At 38.1% G+C, this 27,353-nt stretch overlaps 1 protein-coding gene and 1 pseudogene across 4 annotated transcripts; both read right to left on the bottom strand.

The window, feature by feature from the left end:
• Nucleotides 1-254: 254 nt before the first annotated feature.
• Nucleotides 255-16,734, bottom strand: LOC126783860 (probable methyltransferase TCM_000168; annotated as a pseudogene).
• Nucleotides 16,735-16,953: 219 nt separating this feature from the next.
• On the bottom strand, nt 16,954-22,233 carry LOC126783882 (phosphatidylinositol/phosphatidylcholine transfer protein SFH12-like). Of its 4 annotated transcripts, none has more exons than XM_050509419.1 (15): nt 22,043-22,233; nt 21,729-21,879; nt 20,540-20,756; nt 20,347-20,446; nt 20,000-20,266; nt 19,727-19,804; nt 19,533-19,634; nt 19,415-19,464; nt 19,195-19,294; nt 18,629-18,931; nt 18,401-18,481; nt 18,059-18,145; nt 17,854-17,937; nt 17,694-17,759; nt 16,954-17,589 (listed from the first exon to the last, which is right to left on the bottom strand). In XM_050509419.1, the coding sequence occupies exons 2-15, from the start codon at nt 21,757-21,759 to the stop codon at nt 17,572-17,574; spliced, it is 1,584 nt and encodes a 527-aa protein (XP_050365376.1). In that variant the 5' UTR covers nt 21,760-21,879; nt 22,043-22,233; the 3' UTR covers nt 16,954-17,571. The 4 variants fall into 4 exon arrangements, with proteins under 4 accessions (XP_050365376.1, XP_050365372.1, XP_050365375.1 ...); XM_050509415.1 differs by having other exon boundaries at nt 17,854-17,950; nt 18,060-18,145; XM_050509418.1 differs by having other exon boundaries at nt 17,854-17,950; nt 18,060-18,145; nt 22,102-22,217.
• Between the last annotated feature and the right edge of the window lie 5,120 nt (nt 22,234-27,353).

Here is a 27,353-nt window from a genome sequence, read left to right as displayed (position 1 = left end):
GCAGATGTGGGTAACATATACTAATAGGTACCTAAGAAGATTCATTGTCGTACAGTTGGCATCCAGTTCATGTAGGCCCATTTGCAGGATCCCCATTTGCAACCCTTATTTTAACACATTCTAGTAGAATGATTTTAGAATTTAAACATGCAGTTCGAGTGCTAAGAAGTGTTGCACTTGTTAAGTTTAACGTAGACAACAATTAAAATCAAACAAAGCATGAACGAAACTTAGATCTTTGTAGCACATTTCTTTCAACTCTTCTTAGTCAAAGAGATAACCAGGTCAATAAACTAGCAGTTTTCCTTTTCCATGTGATCAAGAACATCTTCTTCAAACCTGCGAAACAAATCATCCATGGCTTCCTCTCCGAATGGGCTCTCCTACAGCTGTTATGTCAGTGGATAGTACTGCTACCCTCTGTTTCTTGTCAAAGTCACAGTAGGCTTGTTTTATGTAAAAGTCCCAGTCATTTCTGAAAGTTTCAAGGTTGCAGAGTAAAAGAACCTTCGGCCTCGATCACCACTTTTACCTCTTCTGGTGTTGGTGCATAGTATGGTATATGATATGTCTCCAACTTCTCCTCTTCAATCAAACCCTGGAAATTCATCACATACATATAGCAAGTTAGTACGAGAATTTTATTTTATTATTGAATGATAGCCCTAAATGAAGCAATGGCAAATACGCACATCTAAAACCATGTCATGGAGTTTTAATCCAACAAATTCCCAAATGCAGAGGGGATCGTTACTATTTATGCTGCCCATGGTTGTGAGGACCATGCTTCCTCCCGGGACTAGCTCTTGTGCCCGAAACCTTAGAAAGACAGTGAAGTCCCTTTTAAATTGCTCGAAGTAATCATGAAACACAGCTGGTGAGCTTGTCTTGGCTATGTATATGTTCCCCTTGTTCAGTCCTTCTCCTCCTTCCGTTACCAGACCTTTTGGAACCTGCGGATAGAGATACCATTATTGAATTTGCATTATTAGTCAAAGCAATTCACGTATATATTAGCATATATAATAGAATGATCTGATCTAGGATTAATTGTGTCGCATTAATTAAGTAAATAGTTTACTGCACTCGAATATGTATAAATATAATCTTGGCATGTGGTCAAAACATTCTAACCTACGAACTGCTAGTGTGAGTCATAGAATATAATTTAGGTTGTATATCATGTAATTAGTACTTACCTATTATGTATATGTTAGTACGCAGTACATAGAGTTATAGTACAATGTATTCTCTATATATAGCCTCTAGTGTGAGATGAATAAATATATCAGAAAATTCATTATCTAAATTGTGTCATATTTGACTTGGTATCATAGTAAAGATCTGAAATGATTGTCTCTATATTTTTCCGCTACAATCTATTTGTAGAATTAAAACCCCTTTTGTTAGGGTTTGTTCATGTTCGACTATTCACAACGATTACGTTGGGTTTGTTCTTCTTTCGACCCAGATTTGTATAAATCAATCCAGAATAGTCATCATCTCAGTCTGGCGTAGGTTCTCAGTTAGACACGATTCTCATTCTGTCAATTTCAGTTCGGTAGTGTCTTTGATATACGGTCTGGCACTTTGGGTACCCAAGCTTCTGCTTTAGGCACCCAGAACACAAGCATTGTCATTCCCACGTTGATTTTCAACGTCTTCATTCTCTGGTGGCCTTACCCATCGGCTTTCATCTAATTTCGGCTGACGTTGACGTCAAATCCAGTCAGTTCGCCGCCGCATCTCCTCGGTTGAATCTCAACCCACGTCGGCATTGTCTCCTGCCTCGTTCTTTGTTCTCCGCCAGCCCAGCTCACTGCATCTAATCCTTCCAGCGTTCCAGGCGTCGGCGTCTAATCCTTCCAGCGTCGGCTTGTTCCTCTTCTCGGAGTCATCTCCATCGTCGCACGGCGATTTCCAAATCGATTAGATCAGTTTCTACACGACCCGGATTGTGCTGTCTGACCCGCTCCAGCAACGACCCGCTCTGTCAGGCCCAACTCTTTTTGGGTTGCTTTGTCTACCACACCCAGGAATTTGATTAGTACACTCGAGAAAAAAAATGTCTCATGTGTATATTGGCAATTTGGATTCTCGGCTTTGAGAAAATGAGCTTGAGATTGAATTTCGTAACTTCGAAAGTATCAAAAGGATATCGGTTGCAAGGAGACCATCGGGTTATGCTTTTATTGATTTTGTTAGTTGAGTTGCTATCAAGAGATGCAGAGAATGCTATTTGTGAGTTAGATGGTAAGAATGGCTAGAGAGTTGAGTTCTCACAAGGCTCTAGATATGTTGTGGGGCAATTCTGCACTAATGGTAATATATGTACGACTACAAAATCTCGAGCAGGTGGTAAGATTGGTATGGCTTTAAAGTTTCAAACCTTGTTGGTTCTGATACTTGGATAATTCATTATGGTGCCTCCGATCATATGACTTTATTTTTTTACTGAGTTGTCTGTACCGCCAGTGTCATATGTCACTTATGCTAATGGTGAGATTTTTCCTATGCTTGGGAGAAGGTCAATTCGTATTACTCCTATTTTAGAACTCCATAATGTTTTATATGTACCTGACTTATCACATCACTTATTATATGTACCCTACTTGAATACTGAGTCTCGATATTTTGTGACCTTTTTTCCCATGTATGTGATTTTCATGATCTTCTCACCAGGGAGATACTCAGTCAGGGGATTGGAGGGGCATATTGTTTCACTTGGATCAGACATATGAATGAGCTAAGCCAGGAGCACAACAATGCACTACCTTGACTTCAAGTTCTAAACAAATAAGTGAAGTTTGGTTGTGGAATCGCCGATTGGGGCATTCATCTTTCCATATTATGAAAAAAAGCATGTCTTCCCTGTTTATTGGTGTGGATGAGTCCTCTTTGCGTTGTCATACATGTGTCTTTGCTAAGAGTCATCATTCTACCTATTCCCCGAGCTTTTCTAAGAGTCATATTCCTTTTGAAATAATTCATTTTGATGTTTGGGGACTTTCCAAAGAGCCTACAATCACAGGTATGCGGTCTTATGTGTCTTTTATTGATAATTGCACTCGGTCGTCATGAGTTGTTCTTCTTTAAACCAGAGATGAGGTTTTTCCTTCCTTTCAAGCTTTTCACACTCATGTCAAAACACAATATAATAGTACCATCATGATTTTTCGTTCTGATAATGGGGGGGGGGGGGGGGGGTGGGGAGTATGTCAGTCATGTTTTGCAACAGTTTTTGAAAGATCATGAGATTATTTACCAAACCACATGTCCACGAACACCAGAGCAAAATGGCATGTCCGGAACGAAAAACAATCTCATATGCAATAACCCATTTTTTCTCCCCCTCTCTCCGCACCCGTGATTTTAGAGGCGACCATTTTCTTCCGACCTGACCCAACTTTTCCGGCCGACTCCGGCGGTTTCAGGTGACCGGGCCAACCCAGATCGCTTCGTCTCCTCCTCATGCACCTCCCTGTGGTGGTGGATCGTGGAGTAGCACGGCGGTTACCACGCATCGTAGCCCGGAAGTCGACTCGGAAACCCGTCGGTGACCCGGTTGTGTTCTTCAATTTTCCGGCGAGCTCCTGCGAATTTAGGCTTCACCACCGGCCTCAACGTCGTCAACAACCCCTGCAAAGGTTTTGAGCTAAATCGAAGGGTAAGAACCAAGAAATTCAATTCTAAGGTTCTTGATTTAGGATTTTTCGGAAATTTTGAAATTAGAGGTTTTAAGATTTGATTTAGACTTTGTTGTGAACTAGGAAGTTGTTAGGAATGTCATTTAGATTGTGGTGGTGAAATTTGGTGGTCATTGGTGGTGGTTGGAAAATGGTGGCGGCGCGTGAACAGTAAATGTAAATAGGGTTAATGAACAGTGATGTGAAAAGTACTATGAATAGTGTTCATGCACAATTACTATGAACTGTGTTCACGAACAGTGAATGTGAACAGTGTTCTGTAAAACAGTAAATGTGAACAGTGTTCTGTGAACAGTGTTTTAAGAACAACATTTAGCTGTACTGAAATCGTCACCTGATATTTTACGTATCGTTTTCTAAACATTTTATCATGCTATTAGGTGACCGACGAAATGAGTGAGGAAATTACTTTCAGTGTCGTGGAAGTTGCACGCAGGAAATAAGGTGAGTAAACCTCACAATGATCATCATGATCGAAGTAGTATTATAATTATTGATTTTAGTTTGAGTTGTTACCATAGTCGTTGCATCACTACTTTATAAAAATTATTTTAAAAATATGTTTAGGTTTAAATTATATGAACTTGATCGTCTATGGTTCATGGGTAAGTGAAACATTATTTTAATAAATGATTTTGAAAACGTTTTTGTGATTATGGACTAAGGTGAATGTGAGTAAATCTCACTATGACGAGTCTACCCTTATTGGTGAATCATATTTACGTTTTCTTAAATATATCGAACTATGCGATGTATATAATATAGTGGGTTGTGTATGTGTATAAAATGGTAAATACGATACATATATATGGGTTGCTATATTATATATTGTTACATTCTTATTTCCAAATGAATTATACTGTGGCAACTATATTTATTTTATTTGAACAAGAGTTGCTTGTTGTAGTACAATAACATGGGTGAATTGTTATTGTACGTGGTTTTAACATTGAGTTTTGTTAAAACGTTTTCTGTCTTCGGACGTGTTTTTCTGTCTTCGGACGTGCTCGTATGTCGGAACCTAGCCTTGGCTGGGCGAAAGTTACGATGCAGTTAGACCTTTAGTATGTATGCCGGTATACTGCATGAGGGGTAACAGATGGGTTGTCCAATGTTTGGTGGCGTACTGCATGAGGGGGAACAAATGAGTACCTGGGTCTCATGAGTACCCGTATTATAAATGTATTTGCGTAAACAGATGGGTTGCCCGATTTCTCATGAGCACTTATATTTCCAGATATTATTGGACAACCAGATGGGCCATCCTGTGACTCATGAGTACATTTTATAATTAAATGTTTTCAGTATTTTTCTATTGTATCCTATTTGTTTTATACTGTTGGTTTACTCATACGAGCTGCAAAGCTTACCGGGTTGGTGTTTACAATCCCGGTGCACCTATTCGATAGTGTAGGGGATAGTTCTGCATGTGTGGATTAGAAAAATTAGAGGGCTTTCTCCGAAGATTGTCGAAGATTTCTTTCTGCTGTTTGTGGTGAGGATTGAGTGAATTTTAAATTTCCATTGGTTGTGTATTATTCAAGTCGACTGAATCATGATGTGGACTCAGTTTCGATACACTGTTATGATAAGATGATTTCAATATATTGAGATTGTTTTAGAGTTTTCATGGCTTCGAATTCGAATTTTTATCATTCCAAAATTCAGGGTCATGACAGTTGGTATCAGAGCGTAGGTTGCGTATTTTGCGATTTATCAATATCATCCAGGAGCGATGGCCCGACTGCAGCGGATTCTCATTACATGTTCTTTGGTATTGATATGTCACTGGGTACGCAAGAGTGTTAGGAGCCACACCTTCTGGTTTGGTCCTCTAAATATAAGTGTTGTGATAATACTTCGATGATTCATCTTCCCTCTAAATATCTTGGTTAATAGCGGGACACAAGAGTGGAGGATAACTTACCTATTTTTGACTACCTTGCTAGAGTACTGTTTGATATGGGAGCATCACACTCTATTATTACTAGTTTAGTAATAAAGGTGTTAGAGTTGATTCCTACATCTCTTGGAAGCCTTTATATGTCACTTTACCTCTGGGAGTGTTTCTCAAGTTTGAGAGAATCTGCAAGGCTTGTCCTATCGTGATTGGGGGTAGAAAATTCTCTGCTTCCTTGATAGTGATTCCGACCACACCTATAATGTGATCTTAGGAATTGATTGGTTGAGGCCACAACATGCTTAATCGATTGCTTTGACAAGGTAGTGTTTTTCCATCGTCCCGGGGACCTAGTTTTTGTTATCGTTGCCTCAAGTCGGATAATGCCATGAGAGCAGGAGTCTTGGCACATGTAGAGTTTGTGGATCATGAAGTTGTTATCGCGGACATTGTTGTGGTATCCGAGTATAGTGAGGTGTTTTAGGAGATATCGGGTTTACCTACTTGGAGAGTTGGCAATTATGCATTGATGTTGTACCCGATACATCACCTGTGTCGAAGGCGCCTTATAGGATGGGGCAAAACGAGCTTAAAGAATTGAAAGTGCATATAGATGGGCTATTGGACTAAGGGTTCATTAGACCTAATGTCTCACCTTGGGGTGCGCTAGTGTTGTTCATGAGAAAAGAAAGATGGTTCCCTGCAGTTGTGTGTGGACTATAGGGAATTGAATAAGGTGACCATCAAGATTATGTATCCTTTGCCTAGGATTGATGACTTGTTCGATCATATTTGAGGGGCTACGGTATCCTCTAAGATTGATATGAGATCCGGTTACCATCGACTCAAGGTGAAGAAGTTACAGGAATGCTAACTAGTTTGTGTAGATAGATTTCCATCGGGTAGAGACCTATCATGAAGTCTTGATGGAAAGCATTGATCCTGCATTGAGGGATTTTGAATGTTTCAATGTTGAGGATTGGATTTTAGTTATGCAACTAATCCAAGTTGAGGCCCAATGAGGTTGAAGTATTGTTTTCAAAGTAAGGGATGTGAAGACCATAGGTTGGAGGCGGTTTAGCGAAAATTTTGTGACAAGCATTTCTAAATTATTGGTAATAGAGTGGTAGGGTGTGTGATACATCCTTAATGTGGTGAAGCAATTTTTGAGTTGAGATTCACATTATGTCGCCGTTGTGTTTCAACTTGTTTTGGTTAGGCCATTGACAATTGATGTTACTCATTGTTCTTGACTAACCAAGAAATCTAAAGTGTTGGGGAAATTTTATTTATGGCGTCATGATTTAATTATTTGCTAGATTAGCATTTAATTGAGAATGCTAATCTTTCATGAAATTAATCATTTGTCTGGTGTTGAGAATTGGATCGTAGCTATACCACTGATCCAAATGAGACGCAGTGGCGGTGAAGTAATTCTATTGAAGGTAAGGAATGAGATGACCTTAGCTTAGTGATATTTTTAAAAAAAATTCTTAACGAGCACCTTCTAACATTGTTAAAGGAGCGGTGGAGGACCGAATTCTTCTTCCAAATACAAATGGTGTTTAGTGTTGGAGACTTGGAGGCTCAGTTCTCTCCATGCATCAGGTTGTTTATTGTTGGATAAAGATATGTTAACTCAATAGTAAACAAGGACCAAATTTTACGATAAAGGAGTGATCCTTTAATTGCTGCTTGCAAAGCAGTTATTTTGGCCAAATGCTTTGGTAATTAAGTAGGAGCATTTGGTTTCTCAAAATAATTAACAGACCATTAGGGGTTATTCATGAAAATAAAGAAATAATTGTTTAGAGTGGTGGTGCAGTGATAATCTTGGGTTAGTCTGGAAGAGATGGTGGATCCAATATCAGGTTTATATTGAAGTGGTTACTGAACTTATTAGTACTACAACTGTGAGGAAACCAATACTTTAGATGATGCCAATGGGGAGTTTGTGTGGGGCCGTGTGTCATGCCTTTGAGACATGCATGAACCAGGGGGTAGGGTATGTCTCAGTTGTGATCGTGTTGGAATTTGTGCTCTAAAGTCCACCTAATTTTCATGTTCCACTATCGGGATATAAATATATTCTTTGTTGTCCTGCAAATCGTGACATACCGCTCATAGAAGCATGTAGCTGTAATTGATTTCCAACTGTAAGAATTGGTGAGGGTGGTAGGGTGCGTGAAGCATCTCTGTTGTGGTAGCGGTAGAGGTTCTATACTGCCTTGTGTGTGTTAGCCAATTCTCTAGTGAACTGTTTGAGAGAAATTCTTAGTCAAAGGTGGTGTTCTGCTGTGGTCGTGGACTCATTGAGTTAGGATTCTTATCGTGTTGCCGTTACGAATAAGGTGTTTGTGTGGGCATCATGCACGACAACTTTTGTGATTTATAATGAGATGATCATGAAAGGAGATTGTTTTGTTGATTAGAATGAATGGTAGGTTCGTGATTCTAGCGATGCATTGCGGTGAAGTCATGAAGGTATTGTCATGGATAAAGCACACTTCTTTGAAAACAAATGTGTGTGATGTAAGTAGTAGGCATGTGTTAATCATTTATTTGACTCGTGCTAGATGTCGAGAGTTTTTGACCATGCTTAGTGGTAGAGGCTAGCTCATGACTCGAGTATTGTCTGTTAATCGTAATGGAGTGGTGAGTTAGACAAGAGGGTATGTTGACGGCTTATGACGAGAACATCATTATATTTTGGGTGGCTCACATGTGGCTATTAATGTTAGGACATGTGACAGTTGGTCTGTTTGGAAGAAGTTGGAGGTATGAGTAATTGAATACTAAAATGGTCCGAGAGACTTGGAAATTTCGGGTTCTAAGACTTGATAGTGACACAGTGTAAACAAAGATTATGTAGTGTTGATGTGGGAGACCACTTAACCTCGAAACCTCATTCTTCAATAGCATAGTGAGATCTGTCAGGGAAGAGAAGTCACCTGTAACGTTCGTTGAACTTTTTCGAAAGTTGGTGACATTTAAGACAATGATGTCTAGCTTGTCTCCTAAATGCCCTACTGTGCAATATGTTTCTTTGAACTTATCTTGCCCTTAAGAGAAGACTATTAGAGTGACGACTTGTGACCATTTAGTTAAAGGGGTCACTTACAGTGGGGTAGCGGGAGTGGGCAGGAAGAGAAGTTGACATCGAGGGTATGCTAGACTCTACGGGAACAAGATTGGAAATTTAGCATACCCACTTCATCAGCTAGCAGGTTCAGATACTTATTGTATGCCATGTGCCTATGCTAAGGTTGTACATCCTTGCACTCAATGTGTGTTATATAAGTAGATGCAGTTATGACCTATTGGAATTTGGTTGAATAGTAAAGTTCGTTTCTAGATTCGTCTTATTTCTTAAGGGTCTTGTTCTATTGAAAATCTTGTTTTGTATTTGATCATGGATGGTTGAGTTGTGGTTCTCCTGGATTGGTGTTATTATGCTCATTGTAAATTTTCAGACACGATGAAGTTATATAACACCATGATAGAAGAGAAGTGAGTTGTGATCGCCTTGTGGAGGTATTATAAAGAGGAAAATTGTTGGGGAAGGTGAATTAAAGTTTTAGGAAAAAGTTAAGAATTATTGACTGAGTAGTACGCTTAAATTTCGGGATGAAATTTCTTTAAGGGGCCATAGGTAATAACCCATTTTTTCTCCCCCTCCCTCCGCACCCGCGATTTTAGAGGCGAACATTTTCTTCCGACCCGACCCGACTTTTCCGGCCGACTCCGGCGGTTTCAGCTGACCAGGCCAACCCAGATTGCTTCGTCTCCTCCTTATGCACCTCTATGTGGTGGTGGATCATGGAGTAGCACGCCAGTTTCCACTCATCGAAGCTCGTAAGTCGACCCGGAAACCCGTCGGTGACCCGGTTGTGTTCTTCAAATTTTCAACAAGCTTCGGTGAGTTTAGGCTTCACCACCAGTCTCAAACTTCTTGCCTCAACGTCGTCAACAACCCCTGCAAAGGTTTTGAGCTAAATCGAAGGGTGAGAACTCGAACCAAGAAATTTCAATTCTAGGGTTCTTGATTTGGGATTTTTCGGAAATTATGAAATTAGAGGTTTTAAGCTTTGATTTAGACTTTGTTGTGAACTAGGAAGTTGTTAGGAATGTCATTTAGATTGTGGTGCTAAAATTTGGTGGTCGTCACGAACAATGATGTAAACAGTACTATGAATAGTGTTCGTGCCCAATTACTGTGAACTGTGTTCACGAACAGTGAATGTGAATAGTGTTCTGTAAAACAGTAAATGAAAACAGTGTTTAGTAAAAGAGTAAACCATGAACAGTGTTCTGTGAACAGTATTTTATGAACAACATTTAGCTGTATTGAAATCGTCACCTGATATTTTACGTATCGTGTTCTAAAAGTGACCGACGAAACGAATGAGGAAATTACTTTCAGTGTCGTGGAAGTTGCACGCAGGAAATAAGGTGAGTAAACCTCACAATGATCATCATGATCGAAGTAGTATTATACTTATGAATTTAGTTTGAGTTGTCACCATAGTCGTTGTATCACTAGTTTATAAAAATTATTTTAAAAATATGTTTTGGTTTAAATTACATGAACTTGATCGTCTACGGTTCATGGGTAAGTGAAACGCTATTTTAATAAATGATTTTGAAAACGTTTTTGTGATTATGGACTATGGTGAATGTGAGTAAATCTCACTATGACGAGTCTACCCTTGTTGGTGACTTATATTTACGTTTTCTTAAAAATATCGAACTATGACATGTATATAATATAGTGGGTTGTGTATGTGTATAAAATGATAAATACGATACATATATATGGGTTGCTATAATATATATTGTTACATTCTTATTTCCAAATGAATTATACTGTGGCAACTATATTTATTTTATTTGAGCAAGAGTTGCTTGTTGTAGTACAATAACATGGGTGGATTGTTATTGTACGTGGTTTTAACATTGAGTTTTGTTAAAACGTTTTCTGTCTTCGGACGTATTTTATGTTTTCGGACATGTTTTTTCTGTCTTCGGAGTAGTCTTTGGACGTGTTGGCATGTCGGAACCTAGCCTTGGCCGGGCGAAAGTTACGATGCAGTTAGAGCTCTAGTCTGTCTGCCGGTGTACTGCATGAGGGGTAACAGATGGGTTACCTGCTTATGAGTACCCATATTTTTAGATATTGAGTAACAGATGAGTACCTGGATCTTAAGAGTACCGGTATTATAAATGTATTTGGGTAAACAGATGGGTTGCCCAATTTCTCATGAGCACTTATATTTTCAGATATTATTGGACAACCAGATGGGTCGTCCTGTGACTCATGAGTATATTTTATAATTAAATACTTTCTGTATTTTTCTCTTGTATCCTATTTTTGTTATACTGTTGGTTTACTCATACGAGCTGCAAAGCTGACCGGGTTGGTGTTTACAATCCCAGTGCACCTATTTGATGATGTAGGGGATAGTTCTGCATGTGTGGATTAGCAGAATTAGATGGCTTTCTCTGCAGATTGTCGAAGATTTCTTTCTGCTGTTTATGGTGAGGATTGAGTGAATTTTACATTCCCATTGGTTGTGTATTATTCAAGTCGACTGAATCATTATGTTGACTCAGTTTCGATACACTGCTATGATAAGATATTTTCAATATATTGAGATTGTTTTAGAGTTTTCATGGCTACGAATTCGAATTTTTATCATTTGAAAATTCGGGTCGTGACATAATATGCCTTAAGTATTTGTGGGGTGATGTTATAACAGCTTCAACTTATCTTATCAATCGTCTTCCATCTAGTGTCCTTCAGGGAAAAGTTCCTCCTTCTGGCTCTTGCATCTCATGTATCCCTTTCCTCTTTTCACAATATACATGCCCGTGTTTTTGATTGTGTTGCTTTTGTTAATGCCTCTAAAAGCCAGAGAAAGTCAAAATTGTATTCTCGGGCGATCAAGTGTGTGTTTATTGGATATGGACGCAATGAGAAAGGATACATGTGTTATCATCCACCCACCAGAAAGTACTATGTCATTATGGATTTTACTTTCTTTGAAGACATGAGTTATTTTACCTCTTCTGATCCAGCCTTTCAAGGGGAGAATTCATTTTTTGAATAGCAGTATCATGACGAGGGGGAGGAATCAGAAAGAGTCATTGTTGGAGATACTTTGCCTCTAGTAGCAGAAACTCATTATGCGGTGGAACCTTCAGATAATCAGGTGCCAGTAGTAGCAGAAACAAATTCTGAGGTGGAAACTTCAGATAATCCGGTACCAACAATGGTAGAAGCTCCACCAGCGGTAGAAGCATCAGACACCCAGGTTCTCAAAGGAGAACCAATAGTTGAGAGAACAACTGCCCCTCCCGCCATCACTCATATCCTCAACCAACAACTTACTAGTGCATAAGATCACTCATCTGAGGTATGTCCATCCAGTGGTACTAGTAGTCAGTCTAATAGTGATCAATATGTGTTACCAAAGAGGTCGACTAGAGGTCAAGCCTGCAAAAGATATGAACCTAGCTTACAGGCCAAATCAAAATATCCAATAGCCAACTACATGTTCAATAGGAGATTATCAAAGTCATATGAATCTTTTGTAAAAATCAAATATTTGCTATATCAGTACCTAACAAAGTGCAGGATGCATTGGGGGATCCAAACTGGAGAAAATTAATGGAGGAAGAGATGGAGGCATTGCAGAAAAATGATACTTGGGAACTTGTGACTCCACCACATGGCAAGAAGATTGTAGGTGTCGTTGGGTGTTCACTGTGAAGCATAATGCGGATGCATCAATAAGTAGGTATAAATCACGCCTTGTTGTGAAAAGGTTTACTCAGACATATGGTATTGATTATGATGATACTTTTGCTCATGTTGCAAAGATGAACACTATCCGAGTGCTCCTTTCATTTGCTGCTAGTTTGAATTGGCCACTCCGACAGTTTGATGTCACGAATGCATTTCTTCATGGAGAGTTAGCTGAAGAGGTGTATATGAGTCTCCCTCCAGGATATGTAACTACTTCTTCTGGTAATTTTGTGTGAAAATTGAGAAAGTCTCTATATGGTCTCAAACAATCACCTCGTACCTGGTTTTGGAGCTTCTCACAGTTTATGCAGAAGATTGGTTACAAACAGAGTAATTCAGATCATACCATGTTTCTTAAGCATCCACAAGGGAAGGTAGCAGCTTTAATTATATTTGTTGATGATTTGGTGATTACTGGCAATGATACTGTAGAGATGGATCGGCTGCAAGCAGAGTTGTCTTCTGAGTTTGAGATGAAGGACTTGGGTGATCTCAAGTATTTTTTAGAGATTGAGGTAAAAAGTGGGAGCGATGTGATCTACTTGTGGTAGAGGAAGTACATACTTGATTTGTTGACAGAAACATGAATGTTAGATTGCACACCTATTGACACCCCTATTGATCAAAACCATCATCTATTTGAGTATCCAAACCAAACACCAACTGATAGAGCTCGCTATCAGAGGTTAGTTGGGCGCTTGATTTACTTGACACATACTAGACCAGATATTGCTTATGCAGTGAGTGTAGTGAGCCAGTTCATGCATAATCTAAGTGAAAGTCACATGTATACTGTTGTGAGAATTTTGAGGTACTTGAAGTCAGCTCCAGGGAGAGGAGTAATGTTCTCTAAACACAACAACATTCTTGAGGTTAGTGGCTTTACAGATGCAGACTGGGCTGGAAATATTATAGATAGGAAGTCGACATCAGGATACTTTACATTTGTAGGGGTAATCTGGTCACATGGAAGAGTGAGAAGCATAAAGTTGTGGTTAGATCGAGTGTTGCAGCTAAGTATAGAGGTATGGCACATGGAATGTGTGAATTGTTGTGACTTAGAAATCTACTACGTGATTTGGGTGTTAAGTTGAAAAGTTCTATGCAATTGTATTGTGACAACAAATCAGCAATTGATATATCACAAAATCCAGTACAACATGATAGTACTAAACATGTGGATCGTCATTTCATAAAATAGAAGCTAGATGCACATATTATTAGCTTCCCTTTTGTTCCTACTGAGGAGCAGCTTGCAAATATACTCACTAAAGGAATTTCTAAGAAACTGTTTTATGACTCACTTAGCAAATTGAGCATGGTTGATGTGTATGCGTCAACTTGAGGGGGAATGTCAGCGTGAGTCATAGAATGTAATTTAGGTTGTACATCATGTAGTTAGTACTTAACTATATTGAATATGGTAGTACGTAGTACATAGAGTTGTAGTACAATGTATTCTCTATATATAGCCTCTAGTGTGAGATGAATAGATATATCAGAAAATTCATTCTCCAAATTGTGTCATATTAACTAGAATGCGCAAAGTGAAGAGAATTGTTGAGAAATAGCCTGCCGTAGAAAGAACCAGGCATCCCTGCAATGAAACACGGTTCCATTTCATCAAGTTTCTTAGAGAAGTCTGGCAATGACTTGAACACAGTGTTGAAATCATTTCCCGAAAGATCATTTAAGAATACTTAGATCGACGGAAGTTGACAGTTCATCTTTCTGGCAGGTTTCATGAATTTTATCGATGATATTTGAAACAGCTAAAAAGGTATTGGGTCTAGAAGAGCACGCTAAGTACGTTATTTTCAAGCACTCTGCAGGGAGGTGCGTGGAACATAGAGAAATTCTCTATGCTTGCATCTACTATTGGCTTCACTCTTAAAATCACTGCTCTCTGAAAACAACAAATGTGGTTACAATAGTAAGTATATCAATCTTAGAGAGAGATGATCGGTTCGATTACTCGACATCAATATTAACCTTGTAAGCATCGTTAGTAGTATAAAGTAAGAGGGTATCGTTCACAAACCGGGGATCCATCCAGGGTAAAGAATCACAAACATTTAACAACGAATTCATAAGAGATATAAAGATTTGATATATGATCGGATCAAGAACATAAAAATAAATCATAAACTAATATATACATATGATCAACCAACCAACACATAAGCAATTACCAAACAAATAACATAAGAATAAATGTAACGAAATCTACTCTCATTTAAGTTCATGCCGTAAGGTTCATTATACATCCTAAAATCGGTTATGTAGTTAAGTTTCTCCCAAAATTCCTAACTCAATGACACTTTAACACATTCAAACTCAGCCTCAGCCTCATTCGAAATCTAACATACTAACCCATCATGCAACCCCAGTCACATAAAGAAATTAACATATTCAAAGGCACAAGTCTAACCGAACCTAGACAATAATCGGTAAAGGTGACAAAGAACAAACAATTAGTCAATTCCCAATTATCAAAATCGTTTATAACATTGGATTATTACACATGCAATGTCAACTTCTGGGTATCAATCACACACATAAGTAAGAACCCACCGAAAATCATTTAAATAAATAAACAGAAACTCATGGCATAAAACCTAAAATCATTGAATAAAAATCAAAAACATTAATTCATCATGTCATTCGAAAGTTACAAATATCTCATAGACAAGAATAAAAATAACTTTAACAAAACCTAAACATAAATCATCCAAGAACAAGAACTTAAAAAGCCGAAAACTAAACATGAAAATCATAGAGTTACACTTTATAATTCTCCTCCCAAGGTTGCTTGCAAAGGTAGCACGAAATCTTCAAGAGTATGGTATCCTAGGCTCCCAAGTTTTGGACAGAAAATATGGTGAATGGTGGTGAATTCAGATTCTATGGTGCTTGGTGAATGAAAGTGTTTGGGCAGAGTTTTGGCAAGTTTTGTGAGCAAGGTTGATGATGTTTTTCTGTAGAAATGAGGTGTTATATATAGAGGAAGAAATCCAAGGGATGCTGGTCACAAAGTCCACAAAGTTGAAACCAAATTGGTTTAGGTTTCTTAAATTTTCTCAATTCGGCCATCCGCAAACGAAAGTACAAACTGAGATCCTTATTTCAAGAATCAAAGAGTTCGTCAATAAGTAGTGCATATAGTTCTTGTGATATTGTATGTTTGAATTTAAGGGAATATGTATGTTCTTCGTGGTGAATATAACCTACATAGCACGGAAGCTTGGTTGGACGACCGATTCCCGCTTCGGAAGCGGAAGTGGGAGCGGAAGCGCTCGGAAGCGCGGGGAAGCGCGATGGAAGCGCGATTCCGAAAAGGTGGGTTTGGAAGCGCGGCGGAAGCGTTGGCTTCCAAATTGGAAACGCGACGGAAGTGTAGGCTTCTAAATTGGAAGCGCGACGGAAGCGTTGGCTTCCAAATTGGAAGCGCAGCGGAAGCGTTGACTTCCAAATTGGAAGCGTGATTCCTTCTCTACCTCTATTTCATCAATCAATGTCTTGAGACTCTTCTTATCGTCTCATCTTCTTATTTATTTCATTAACCGGTTAAAGATGATCAACATCAATCAATCTAATATGTGTCAGAAATAAAGGGGAGAGATATCAGGAAAATCTAGATGAGAGAGATATATAGAGAGAAGACAGAGAGTTGTGGAGAGATATGAAAAAAAATCCAGATTAGAGAGAGACAGAGAGAAAACGAACCTTTTTTTTTATCAATTTCATCTAGTGATGTCTCTTTGACTTGCACGTGCCTAACACCTTCACACTATGTTGTACATTCTTTTGTTTGAATTTTGAAATGAAGCTTTAATAATGCTATAATTAAAGATAATCATGGGTTAGAAAATAAGTCATTAATATTTATCCAGTTATTTTTAATACTAGATAAAATAATTAAAAAATAAAATATAAAAATATTATATATATATATATGTATATATTTATTATTCTGACGCTTCCAAAACGCACCCGCTTCCTTAATTTTTGGAAAAAAAACGCTTCCGCGTTTCCAAACGCTTCGCTTCCACGTACCCGCACCCGATTCCATGCAGCCTAGAATATAACTCCTCTTCTTCTTTTTCTTTTCTTTTTTATTTCTCTAAGAAGGAAATACATGATTGACTTTTATGCCTTAGAAAAAATCAGGGGACTGACTCTGTACATCTGCAAAGATTGGTGTCACCTAAAAGTTTCTTACCCCTCAAAGTTTACTGCACACCCAATTTGCTATATTCATATAGCAATACAGCAACTAATGCCTTTCTCCAAGCTTGGCTGTCCAGATTAGTGACCATACTTATACGGCCCCGAAATCCAAGACAGTGGCAGTTTGAATATTTCAAATAAAATTAAGTGAAGTGCGATACTTCTGGCTTAATTTCATAAGCCACTGAACTGGAACAGAGAAATTAACGAGGACATCTAATAAAATGTATCGTACAAACTTATTTACAAAAGAAAAAAAAAAAGCAATAGGGAATGAAAGAATTTGAACTTGGGACTAGAACCTAATATACTGATTTATTTTCTTTTTCTCAAAACTGATTCTGTTTAAGCTTACGATGTTACAATTGCAGAAGCATCACTTGCAATTTCTCCATATCACATACAATTGCAAACCAAATAAAACTAAATCCCTCCTGAAGCCATAGAGCCCTCATCTTGGCATCAGCAAGTCAATCACCCTATGACTAAGATCCAAATTAATCCTCGATCAAGATATCATTGCAAAATGTATGCATGAAGTAGCTCATCTTGACCTTGCATCAGTATTGCACATATCGCCCATTGATCTCTAGTAAGTATTTCCAACCCCTAGGCGCATGTTTTCCTTCTTAAAAGCTACTTCGATATACATTGCACTTCAAAACGTTTACCCAGGAGGAGGCTCCAGCTTCTGTTAGGAGTCGGCATATTTGGATTGTCGTTTTTGTTGCTACTTTGGTATTCCTCGTATAACATCTATGTCTAGCTTCCTGAATCTTTCTTCTATATGCAAGTGATAATTCTCTCATCCGAAAGGAGCCCAAAGAGAGATAGCCAAACAGTATTTCCACTTCAGCCTCATGAGAACCACTCAAGCCTGAGCCATTAATCCACCATATACTACATATATGTTTATATGGTGCGCCTCACCAACAGAACAGGCTCTGCACAGTCCAAGAACACTAAGGTCAGACATCACAAGAAATAAAACTAAATTGCATAAAAAATTTCTTTTGCCACTCAAATTTTGGGCATTTAGTAAACATACAAACTTCTTTTCCTTCCCAACAGAGGCTAGAAGCTCCTCTTGTTTAATACGAGCTTCATCAAGTGCCTGCAGCAACAATATAAATTAAAGATGAGGAATTCTCTAGATTTTTCTCAAGTTTGCATGCCAACTTTGATTTGGAACTGTATCAGAAGCTTACCTTCTTGGTTTCTGTTAGCTCTTTTTCCAAGGCGTTGACACGACCTAGAGCAGCCTTCAGCTTTTCCTCTTTCTCAACCTCAGCCTTGTCAACCATCCGTACAATTAGAAAATGCAAAAATCATTCCATTTAGCCTTCTCTGAATTTAGATCTTCCCTTTCAGAATATGCAAATTAAATAAAAGGATTCAAAAACATCAAGATACCTGCTTGGTTGCAGACAGCTGTTGTTCTAAGGCAGTGAGAGCAGCTCTAAGCTTTTCCTCTTTTTCACTTCCCATGGGAGTTGAAAGCTGCAGGAGATGAAGAAAATGAGAAAATGGGATATTAAAGAGATGAGGGTGGACATGCAGCGACTGATGTTTGACATTCAGTGACTGTAAGAAGCTAAGAAACTATCCACCATTTCTGGAAGCTGTTGAAAGTTCATTCGTATATACTATTTAGCAATATATAGATGCTAAAGTCTTAAGAGTAATACAAACAATTATGGTACCACGGATAACATTTGCAATATATAACGGAACAAGCAGGTTCACTGAGCTTACTTCTTCTGGCACAGGAGATAGATGATCTATATGCATGTCATTAGCCTCCAAAAAAGCCTCTGAGCAGACTGAATCAGATCGCTTCATGAAGTACAATACCAAGAGGAAATAGCAAAGTAACAAGTCAGACTATTGAACATTTATTATATTATAAACTGACGTGGCACAGTTTGAAGAGCAACCATAACACACAAAATGAAAGGAAATTTTGGGCTAAAAACTGCATACATCTGTGTAAGGGTGAGCCTTCACATGTTCAGAGATTGACTTTTCTTCTTCATGAACCTTCACCTCCATCTTGCCTGACTCCTTTATCCCAGACTCCTTTTTTCCTGACTCCTTGCCTGACTCTGTTTTGGCAGACTCCGTTTTGCCTGATTCCTTCATGCCTGCTTCCGCATCCATCCTGTCTGACTCAGTTTTTCCCGACTCCTTGATAGACTCCTTATTGCTTGAATCCACATTGCCGGATGTAGTTTTGCTAGAAGATTTGGCATCAGCCTCACGCTCCTCAGCATAACTGTGCACCATCTGCCTCACCAAATAACAGATTTGATGATCTTTTGTTCCCACTAGAGTACCAAATTTAGTATTTGGACAATTAACTTATACTATGACATTCTTAAATGTATGCCTCTTTCCACCTCTAGAACCATACATGTGGAGTTCAACTTAATATTGAGAAGTTGTAATTGAAGGATATGAATTTCATTCTCCCTACTTTGATGCCATGATATGTTGTTCACCACTATTCTCAAAAGCTTCAACGATTAGGTTAACAGTAGAAATATCACCTTCATTATTTCTGGATCATTCCATGGGCCCTTATCAGAAAGCATACAGCCTCCCTTATCAGCACATTTACAAGTACCTCCCAAAAACTCTGGCAGCTCGCTGGTACAAAAAAAAAAAAAGAGAGTTGCTCAATTACATTGAACAAAATACATGATAATAATATCTAGTGCTAACATAGAGAACTGAACATAAAAAAAAAATTCTAGAAAAGTTACTTACCTAGCTTCAATTATTTCAAGCAACTTACTTTGGTAACTGCCTCCCAGTACCTGTAGCATAATAGGTTTAGCACCATTGCTACTACAAAAAATTGAAATCAATCTCTATATAAACTTACATTGATTTTTGCAGTGGTCTTGGGGTCAAGGAAAGATTTCACAGTATTCCATAAGAGCCTAAATCCAGAACCAGCATTGATGATGAACATACGATTCAGGGTCTGCGGTAAACAAGAGATACGACCATCATAAGAAAATGCACCTACGCTTCATGCAAGGCAACCCAAAAGAGTAGTAAAACTTGAAAGAATACCTCAGGATAATTGTCACCATCAACTTTTTGAAGGCATTGGATGAGTTCCCTTGCAGATTTGTTCAAACTTGTCAGTCCCTGGACATCAAACGTATGAATTGACCATTATTACACTAAACATTAAGATGGATGTGAGAAGTAAGATGAAATAATGTCATGTCTAACATAACTAAATATATGTGCTGATAATGATGTTAACTAGAAGATCAATTTCTCTGTAGCATGATTATGTATGACCAATTGGCTCATATTAATACCAATAATTTTACATACCACCCCTTGTACATCCAAAATGGTAGTGCTCTGATCAATGTGCTTCTTCGCCTTAATGGAACAGGCAGGAAATTTATGCACAAAGGTCCTCTCAAACTCCCGTACATGGTACTTTACATATCTGTCCATTTGTGTCACTTGCAACAGCTTGTTGGAGTCTACTTTACCAAGTTTCTCAATATAGACAGGGCGTCCATCCTTATCAACTCCATGATGCCCTTGTGGGTAATATTTCAAGACTTCATCAATTTCCTTGAACTCGAAGTCCTACCCAAAGAAAACAAAATCAGACACATAATAACTTTTCAAACTTGAAGAATTATATTAAATGCCAATTTTAGAATTACCTGCATAATAGTGTCAGCACCAAATTCCTTCCTCCACTGGAGCATATCAGTCCACATTTGCTTCGTTTTCTCAGGGTCGAATTTCCTGGCCCTTAAAAATCTGCAGCATCATACATGAATATAACAATCTATTCATAATCAGGTAACTGGGGCATCACAAGTTGTAGGTCGGTATCAAAAGGTAGAAAGTAACCTTAGTATCATATGAATATCATCATGCTTTGAAGGTAGCAGGTCTTCCGCAATAAGTGTTTGCCGAAATTCTTCGGCTGACTTCAACTCCTCGGCATCAATGTCATCCAAAGGGAAAGACATTACTTTACTGTTCCTGCGACCCTTATTGAAAGAATTTGAAATTGCCTTTTTAAAAGACCCAAGCTTTGTTTTCTTCTCATCCTCGGAGTTTTCTGCTGCACAAAATAAAAATATAAACTGACTAACAGTCTAACATAAGCAAATGTTCTTTTCCTTTCAATCCAACACATTTCAACAAGAAAAGATAATCACTGTCTGAAATGATAACAGTCTGCATAGCAGATGGATACTCAACTAATATGGTCCTAACAATCCACATAATAAAATCTGCAGAGTTTTGTTACTCATAGTTAGTCAACATCTTTATAAACAATAGTCTATATTTTTGTAAAACTCTAAACTTTTAAAGTGATGCAGCCATGTTCCATTATCTCGTGTTCCTGCAGCCATTGAGAAAGATCATGAGGCTGTTTGACTATGGACAAGAAGGCGTTGGGGAGATATTATTAAGTTGAATAATATATCTCAGTATCTGAAACTCTAGCTCCATACCGTTGGTTCAGAGGATTTAGGTGACTCATATCTTGTGATATCAGTTAGTAACTAAATACACTACGAAAGTAATCAAGAGATGGATGAGAACACAATTTTGTCTACAACGACTATGCTGTTCCCTGTCAGCTGCATAACACTAGTTTTTTCTCTAACATCCATCATTGCTCTTGGAGTCGAGGATGTCCAAATATCCCAATGAGAGACATTAAAGACAACTGCCCTTTTTTTTCTTTTTCCACCTCAAAGAACCTAAAAACATCTGCAGGGAATCCATGCTTGATGCTTGGAGTAATGAGAATGTATATCGGATTAACGGTAAGTAAAACTATATTGATCATCATCTTTCTGATTTAATTAAACCCTAAACCCCTATATCTGTTATTCTGTTACAAGCACCATGTGTGCATCTATTTCCCACCAGAAGCTGGAAAACTACATAATATGATCGTATCATAAATTTCTCAAATTTCATAAGATGTAAATAAACCCAACAATAATATATTCATCCCATCAATATGATCGTATCAAAATATTAAAGAACAGGGCACAAATTAAAGAATGTGAACACATACCAAGGCGTCGCTCAGCATCAGGTGCAGACATCTTGATTGATATACCTTGGCAAGTGATTTGAGACCGCCAAAGGATTTGTAGAGTCAAGCACTTACATATACCACAAGGCGCTCAAACCCTGAAGATATATATATACCTCTACCTATAACCCTAAACAGAATCAAACAAGAAAACAAGAACCCATATCAGAAAACTAGAAAAAGATATAGAAACCCAAATCAGAAAACTTGAAAATAAAAATGACAATTTGACAAAACCCAATTGAATCCGACAATGAAGAAAAACAAGAACAATTGATCATGGGAGAAAGTACCTTTAGAGAAGAATGTAGGGGGTTAAGTGGGGTTATAACTCAAGTGATGGTGCACTTACCCCCTCACCACCCATGGTCAAGAGTTGAAACTAATCGTCGTCCTCCCCTCCCCTTCTTTCTGGCTTTACGTTTTGTCTTTACCAAAAAAGAAAAAAGGGGAATGTACAGAGAGAGAGGGGGAAGAGAGAGAAAGAGAGGGTACGAGAGAAAGTGGTAGGATATTTAACTCCCCGGATTAATCTCTGGTATTGAACGGCCAGATTGGAGGGGATGGGGACGACATGACTGATATAGAAAACAAAGATTGAGAGGAAACAATGTGAGGGTGTGTTGTGCTTTGAACCACCTTTGGCAGAGAAACAGAGTCTGCGAAATGCAAGCCACCCCGTTCAATCTGTTTCTGTCTAATTTCCCACGCAAATTTGCCAACCTTTTCCAACCGTATTCGCCTATTTTCTACTCTGAGAGCTTCACGAATTCTCGTATAATGGAACCCCATTATCATTTGAGATTAGCCATGTAGTGATATAGAGTTGGTCATTGTTGTTAGCAAAAAGTTTATTTATTTATTTATTTATTTAATAATAATAAAATTTCATAACCGGGGACACATAGAGTTTAAATCTTAAGATACAGAAACACTACTACATATATTCTCGTAGAAAACGTCTTAAATGATAGTAAAAGTCTCCTCTAACCAAACATCATCAAAATAAGAGTTACAAACAAGGTGAGCTAATCTATCCGCCACATCGTTTGCGTCACAGAAGATATGTCGAATCCTGACCGACTAAACAACAATAAAGTAATGTTTACAATCATCCAAAATACGACTCACCTTCTTTTTACTTGCAAACTCCTTTTTCCATCTAAAATTATATATATATCATTAAATCGATAAATAATCTCATACAATATTCTCATCTCTACTACTATAAAGCGAGTAGTTAGAGTTTCAGTAAATTATGAACTTCTAAATCTGTCTCCTTGTCACAGGCTCTCACAAAACAAAACCAGGGCTATGATGGTAAAAAAACATAAAATGAAAAGAAATTATATTTTGCATATGCGGAAGAAAACTGAGAGAGTGCTCACTCAATAACCACGTCCCACTTTCCCGCTCTCACACTCATAGAGTATGTGCAATTTCTAGTTATTATTAACACATATGTAGATAGTTTCAAGTTAAGCCACATAGTTTGTATGATAAAAAGCAAAATAAGCATTTGAAATTTGTAAAACGTGGTAATGTCATCGTGCACGTACACCACATTGAAATTTAATGCATTGAGTAGCAGGTAACATTGTCCAACTAATTAAGGCTGAGCACGAGACGAGATGGGACGGGACAAGATTCATCCCGCGGCTCATCCCATCTTTAAATCGGCATAGGACATAGGTTTTTAATAATATTTGCATCCCACTCGAGATGAGATCGGAACAGGCCTAATCCCACCGTCCCATGACATTAAAATACCTTATTTCTCAATCCATACTTTATATATACATTAGATCACAATCCATACTTTGGAAGTCAAAGTAGCTCAAAGTCGTATACATTAATTAGAGAAAAATGTATAATAGGGATATCATCATATATAGGAAGCCAATATATGTCACCAGTAGCTTAATATGCCACGGTCGAAACTTCAATGACATATATATGAATGTACTAGGTTGAATTTATACTAGTAAGATACGTTTCTGTTAGGCAACAGCTTCCATTTTGCACAAGATATGAACTATGAACTACAAGTTAAATGATTAATTCATCACACACAGAAACTCAAAGCAAGTCCGCTCATTCAACTGGAGTATTCACTCACGAACCCCAACCGACTTAACTATTTCAATTCTGTTGGAAAGTATACCTTTGTGCTCAATTAGAAAAGAGGTTTTAAATACACACCTTATAACTCTTAATACACACATTTTTATTTTATTTTTTACGAAATCTGATTTAAGTATGTTAAATCACTATAGACTAATTATTATTAGAAAAGATCAAAAGAATAAAGAGAAAATGAACAATTGCATATCAATAGGTATTCAATGTATTAGCTGTAGTTACCTTTCTAGTATCCTAACTTGTTGGAGACAAGAGTTGAGACTATATATTTCCTACGCATCAATGTAAAGATCATTATGCCATATTGTCTTTTTTTTTTATGGCATCAGAGCAAGTTTAGATACCTTGAATTTTTATTCATCTTTTTTGTTGCGTCCAATACGTTGCAACATTCTCTATCCAACTAATCTTCAGTTGCATTCAGTTCTGTTGGTATTTTCTTGAGAAGTTTTTTAACTCATCATCTTTGTTTATCATCACTCCAGTTTATTCTACTATCCGCAAGCTTCAAGATATTGCTCCCCATCTTACTGCTGAACAATGCTTGAAAATTATGGCTCTGGTTAAAAGTAAACGTGCTTTATCATCCCAAGAAAATGGCACAGGTTCACCACATCCTTCATCAGGTTTGATTCCAGTTGCTCCCAATCGTTGGATTATTGATAGCGGAGCAACCCACCACATTACATCTTCTCCAAATTTATTAAAGAATACTAATAAGAATCTCTCACTAGCACCAGTTTCTTTACCAAGTGGAGCAAATGATGGAATTACTATGTCTGGTTCAATTCGGTTTAATGATTCATTCCAGTTAAATAATGCTCTATCCGTGCCAAGTTTTAGAGTTGATCTTATGTCTATTGGCAAGACAATTAATGACTTACATTGTTCAGTGATTTTTTTTTTTTCTGTCTTGGTGTATCTTATAGGACTTGGCTACAAGGATGATGATTGGTGTGGGAAAGTAACGTGGCGATCTCTATTACCTTGTGGCGCTATCTTCAACCTCTCTTTGTTCCCACTTCGCTTGTAATCTTGTCATTACTTTTGACCTTTTGCATCGACGTCTTGGACATCCTTCTTTTGCCTGTCTACAATATTTGGCTAATAATAGGCTCAATTTTTCTTTTGATTCTATCCATACATGAGAGGCTTGTCCACTACCCAAACAGACTCGTCAACCTTTCCCTCTTAGCTCAATTTTAACTTCCAAGTGTAACATCTGGGGTCGTTATAAAACTCATTCTCATTCTGGTGCTCACTATTTCTTAATCATTGTGGATGATTTTTCCCATTTTACGTGGGTGCTTTTGATGCATCATAAAAGTGAAACAAAGACCTTACTTCATCGATTTTTCAATTACGATACTACCCAATTTAACATTAAAGTGCAACAATTTCGTTCTGGTAATAGAACCGAATTTCTTTCTTTACAAAATTTCTTTCTAGAACAAGGAGTGATTTTCCAACGTTCTTGTGTGTACACATCTCGTGCTCTTCATTTTCAATCTCACATTCCTATTTTGTTTTGGGAGAATGCATTCTCACCGCTGCCTACACAATTAACCGTCTTCCCACTTTATTACTCCACAAGAAAATACCAATTGAAATACCCTATAATAAGCTTCCTGATTATTCTCATATGAGAGTTTTCAGTTATGTTGCTTTTGCAACATTTGTCCATCCAAAACCAAAATTTGGTCCTCGTACCAAAAATGCATTTATTGTGGAAACCCCATGGGTCAAACGGCTTCCAAATTATATGATATCGAAGCAAAGAAAATATTCACTAGTCGGGATGTAATATTTTTTTAGGGAACTTTTCATCATTCACCAAATTCACATCCTTCTCCAGATTCTATTTCCAGCCATAATTTTTTACCCAACCCACATTACGAGGGCTAGTCTATTTCTTTACCCATCTCCGAGTCGGGTGTTTCCCCAAATTCTTTTCCGCATAACATCGCATCTTCTGGCTCCCCAACAACTCTATCACCGACCCACCTTTGGGCGGTGCCATCCCCTCAGTCGTTAGTGCACCAAACATCGTTTCTCCTTCGGGTAACCCATCATCTTCAGCCAAGCCATTTCTTCCCGACCCACTCAAATAGCAAATCGAACCTGATCCAACTGCGATGATTTTGCTCCTTCATTCGTCGGTCCTCCGGTTGCCGACCTATAACACAACCCGGCCCCGCCAGCCGTACCTGCACCTATACATGAAAACCCAAACCCACTGATTTCCAATGTTATAGAACCTGTTCTCGATCTCCGGCGATCTCAGCGGTCGAGAACACCCAATGCCCGCCTCAGAGATTACGTATGCTCGCAGGTGACTCTGCCTCCACACCAACTTCCATCGACCTCACCAAGTCCTCCACCAGGTACAAGGTACCCCTTCTGTCACTACATTTCATACCATTGATATTCTCCTTAATTTCTTCATTATGTTGCTCATGTGAGTCGGGACGAGGAACCGACATCTTATGATATTGTTGTAGCCGATCCAAAGTGGCAAGAAGCCATGATTTAGTACTCCAAGCCCTTACTGATAATCAGACATGGAGTCTTGTTCCTTTACCCCTGTAAAATGCCCAATCAGTTGTAAATGGGTTTATCATATCAAGCGCAAAGCTGATGGTACTGTGGAGCGTTATAAACCTCATCTTGTTGCTCGAGGTTTTACTCAAACCGATGGAATCGATTACCATGATACTTTCTCTCCCATTGCAAAGATGGTAATTGTTCATTTCATTCTTGCTATTGGTGCTAGCCAAAATTGGTCGTTGCATCAGTTACACATTAATAATGCTTTTTTGAATTGTGATTTACTTGAAGAACTATATGTCTCCTCCTCGTGGTCTTCGGCGACAATGGGGGAACCTTGTGTGTCACCTTCATAAGTCGATCGTTATATGGACTTAAACAAGCCTCTCAACAATGGTTTTCTAAGTTTATAGAGGCTATACTTGCTGATTCTCTCAGTCCATAGCAGATTATTTTTTGTTTGTGCGAAAGGATGGTACATCCCTCACTGTGTTGTTGATTTATGTGGATGACATTTTGATCACAGGGAATAATATTGAGTCCATTAATGCTTTAAAGCAGTTTCTTCATAGCCACTTTCACATCAAAGATCTTGGTGATCTAAATTTTTTCCTATGTGTATTGAAATTGCTCACTCCAAGAAAGGGATTTATATATCTCAGTGTATGCCTTGGAAATTATCAAAGACAGTGTGTAATCTATTTGACTATGGAAGAGGACAAGCTTTCAAACAAGGGAGAATTACTTAAAGACCATGTTGCATATCGGCCTCTAGTTGGTAGATTAATCTATTTGACTATCACTAGACCTGACATTACATATTTAGTTCAAGTCCTAAGCCGGTTATTACACGAACCTCGTCAACAACACATGGTAGCTGCTCTTAGGGTGTTGCGATAATTGAAATCTGCTCCA

This window comes from Argentina anserina, chromosome 2 (assembly GCF_933775445.1).
Source record: "Argentina anserina chromosome 2, drPotAnse1.1, whole genome shotgun sequence".
In the NCBI taxonomy this organism is placed as follows: Eukaryota; Viridiplantae; Streptophyta; class Magnoliopsida; order Rosales; family Rosaceae; genus Argentina; species Argentina anserina.
Note: the sequence above shows the minus strand (reverse complement) of the source record. Positions and strands in the feature narration are given on the sequence as shown.

What these genes read in the sequence shown, in the direction of transcription:
- LOC126783882 (XM_050509415.1), bottom strand. Translation starts at nt 21,759, where the DNA reads ATGTCTGCACCTGATGCTGAGCGACGCCTTG. An exon ending in TTTTGGATGTACAAGGGGTG is followed by an intron (nt 19,805 to 19,999) that starts GTATGTAAAATT and finishes TTTGATGTCCAG; the next exon opens with GGACTGACAAGTTTGAACAA. An exon ending in CTTGAAATAATTGAAGCTAG is followed by an intron (nt 19,295 to 19,414) that starts GTAAGTAACTTT and finishes TTTTTGTACCAG; the next exon opens with CGAGCTGCCAGAGTTTTTGG.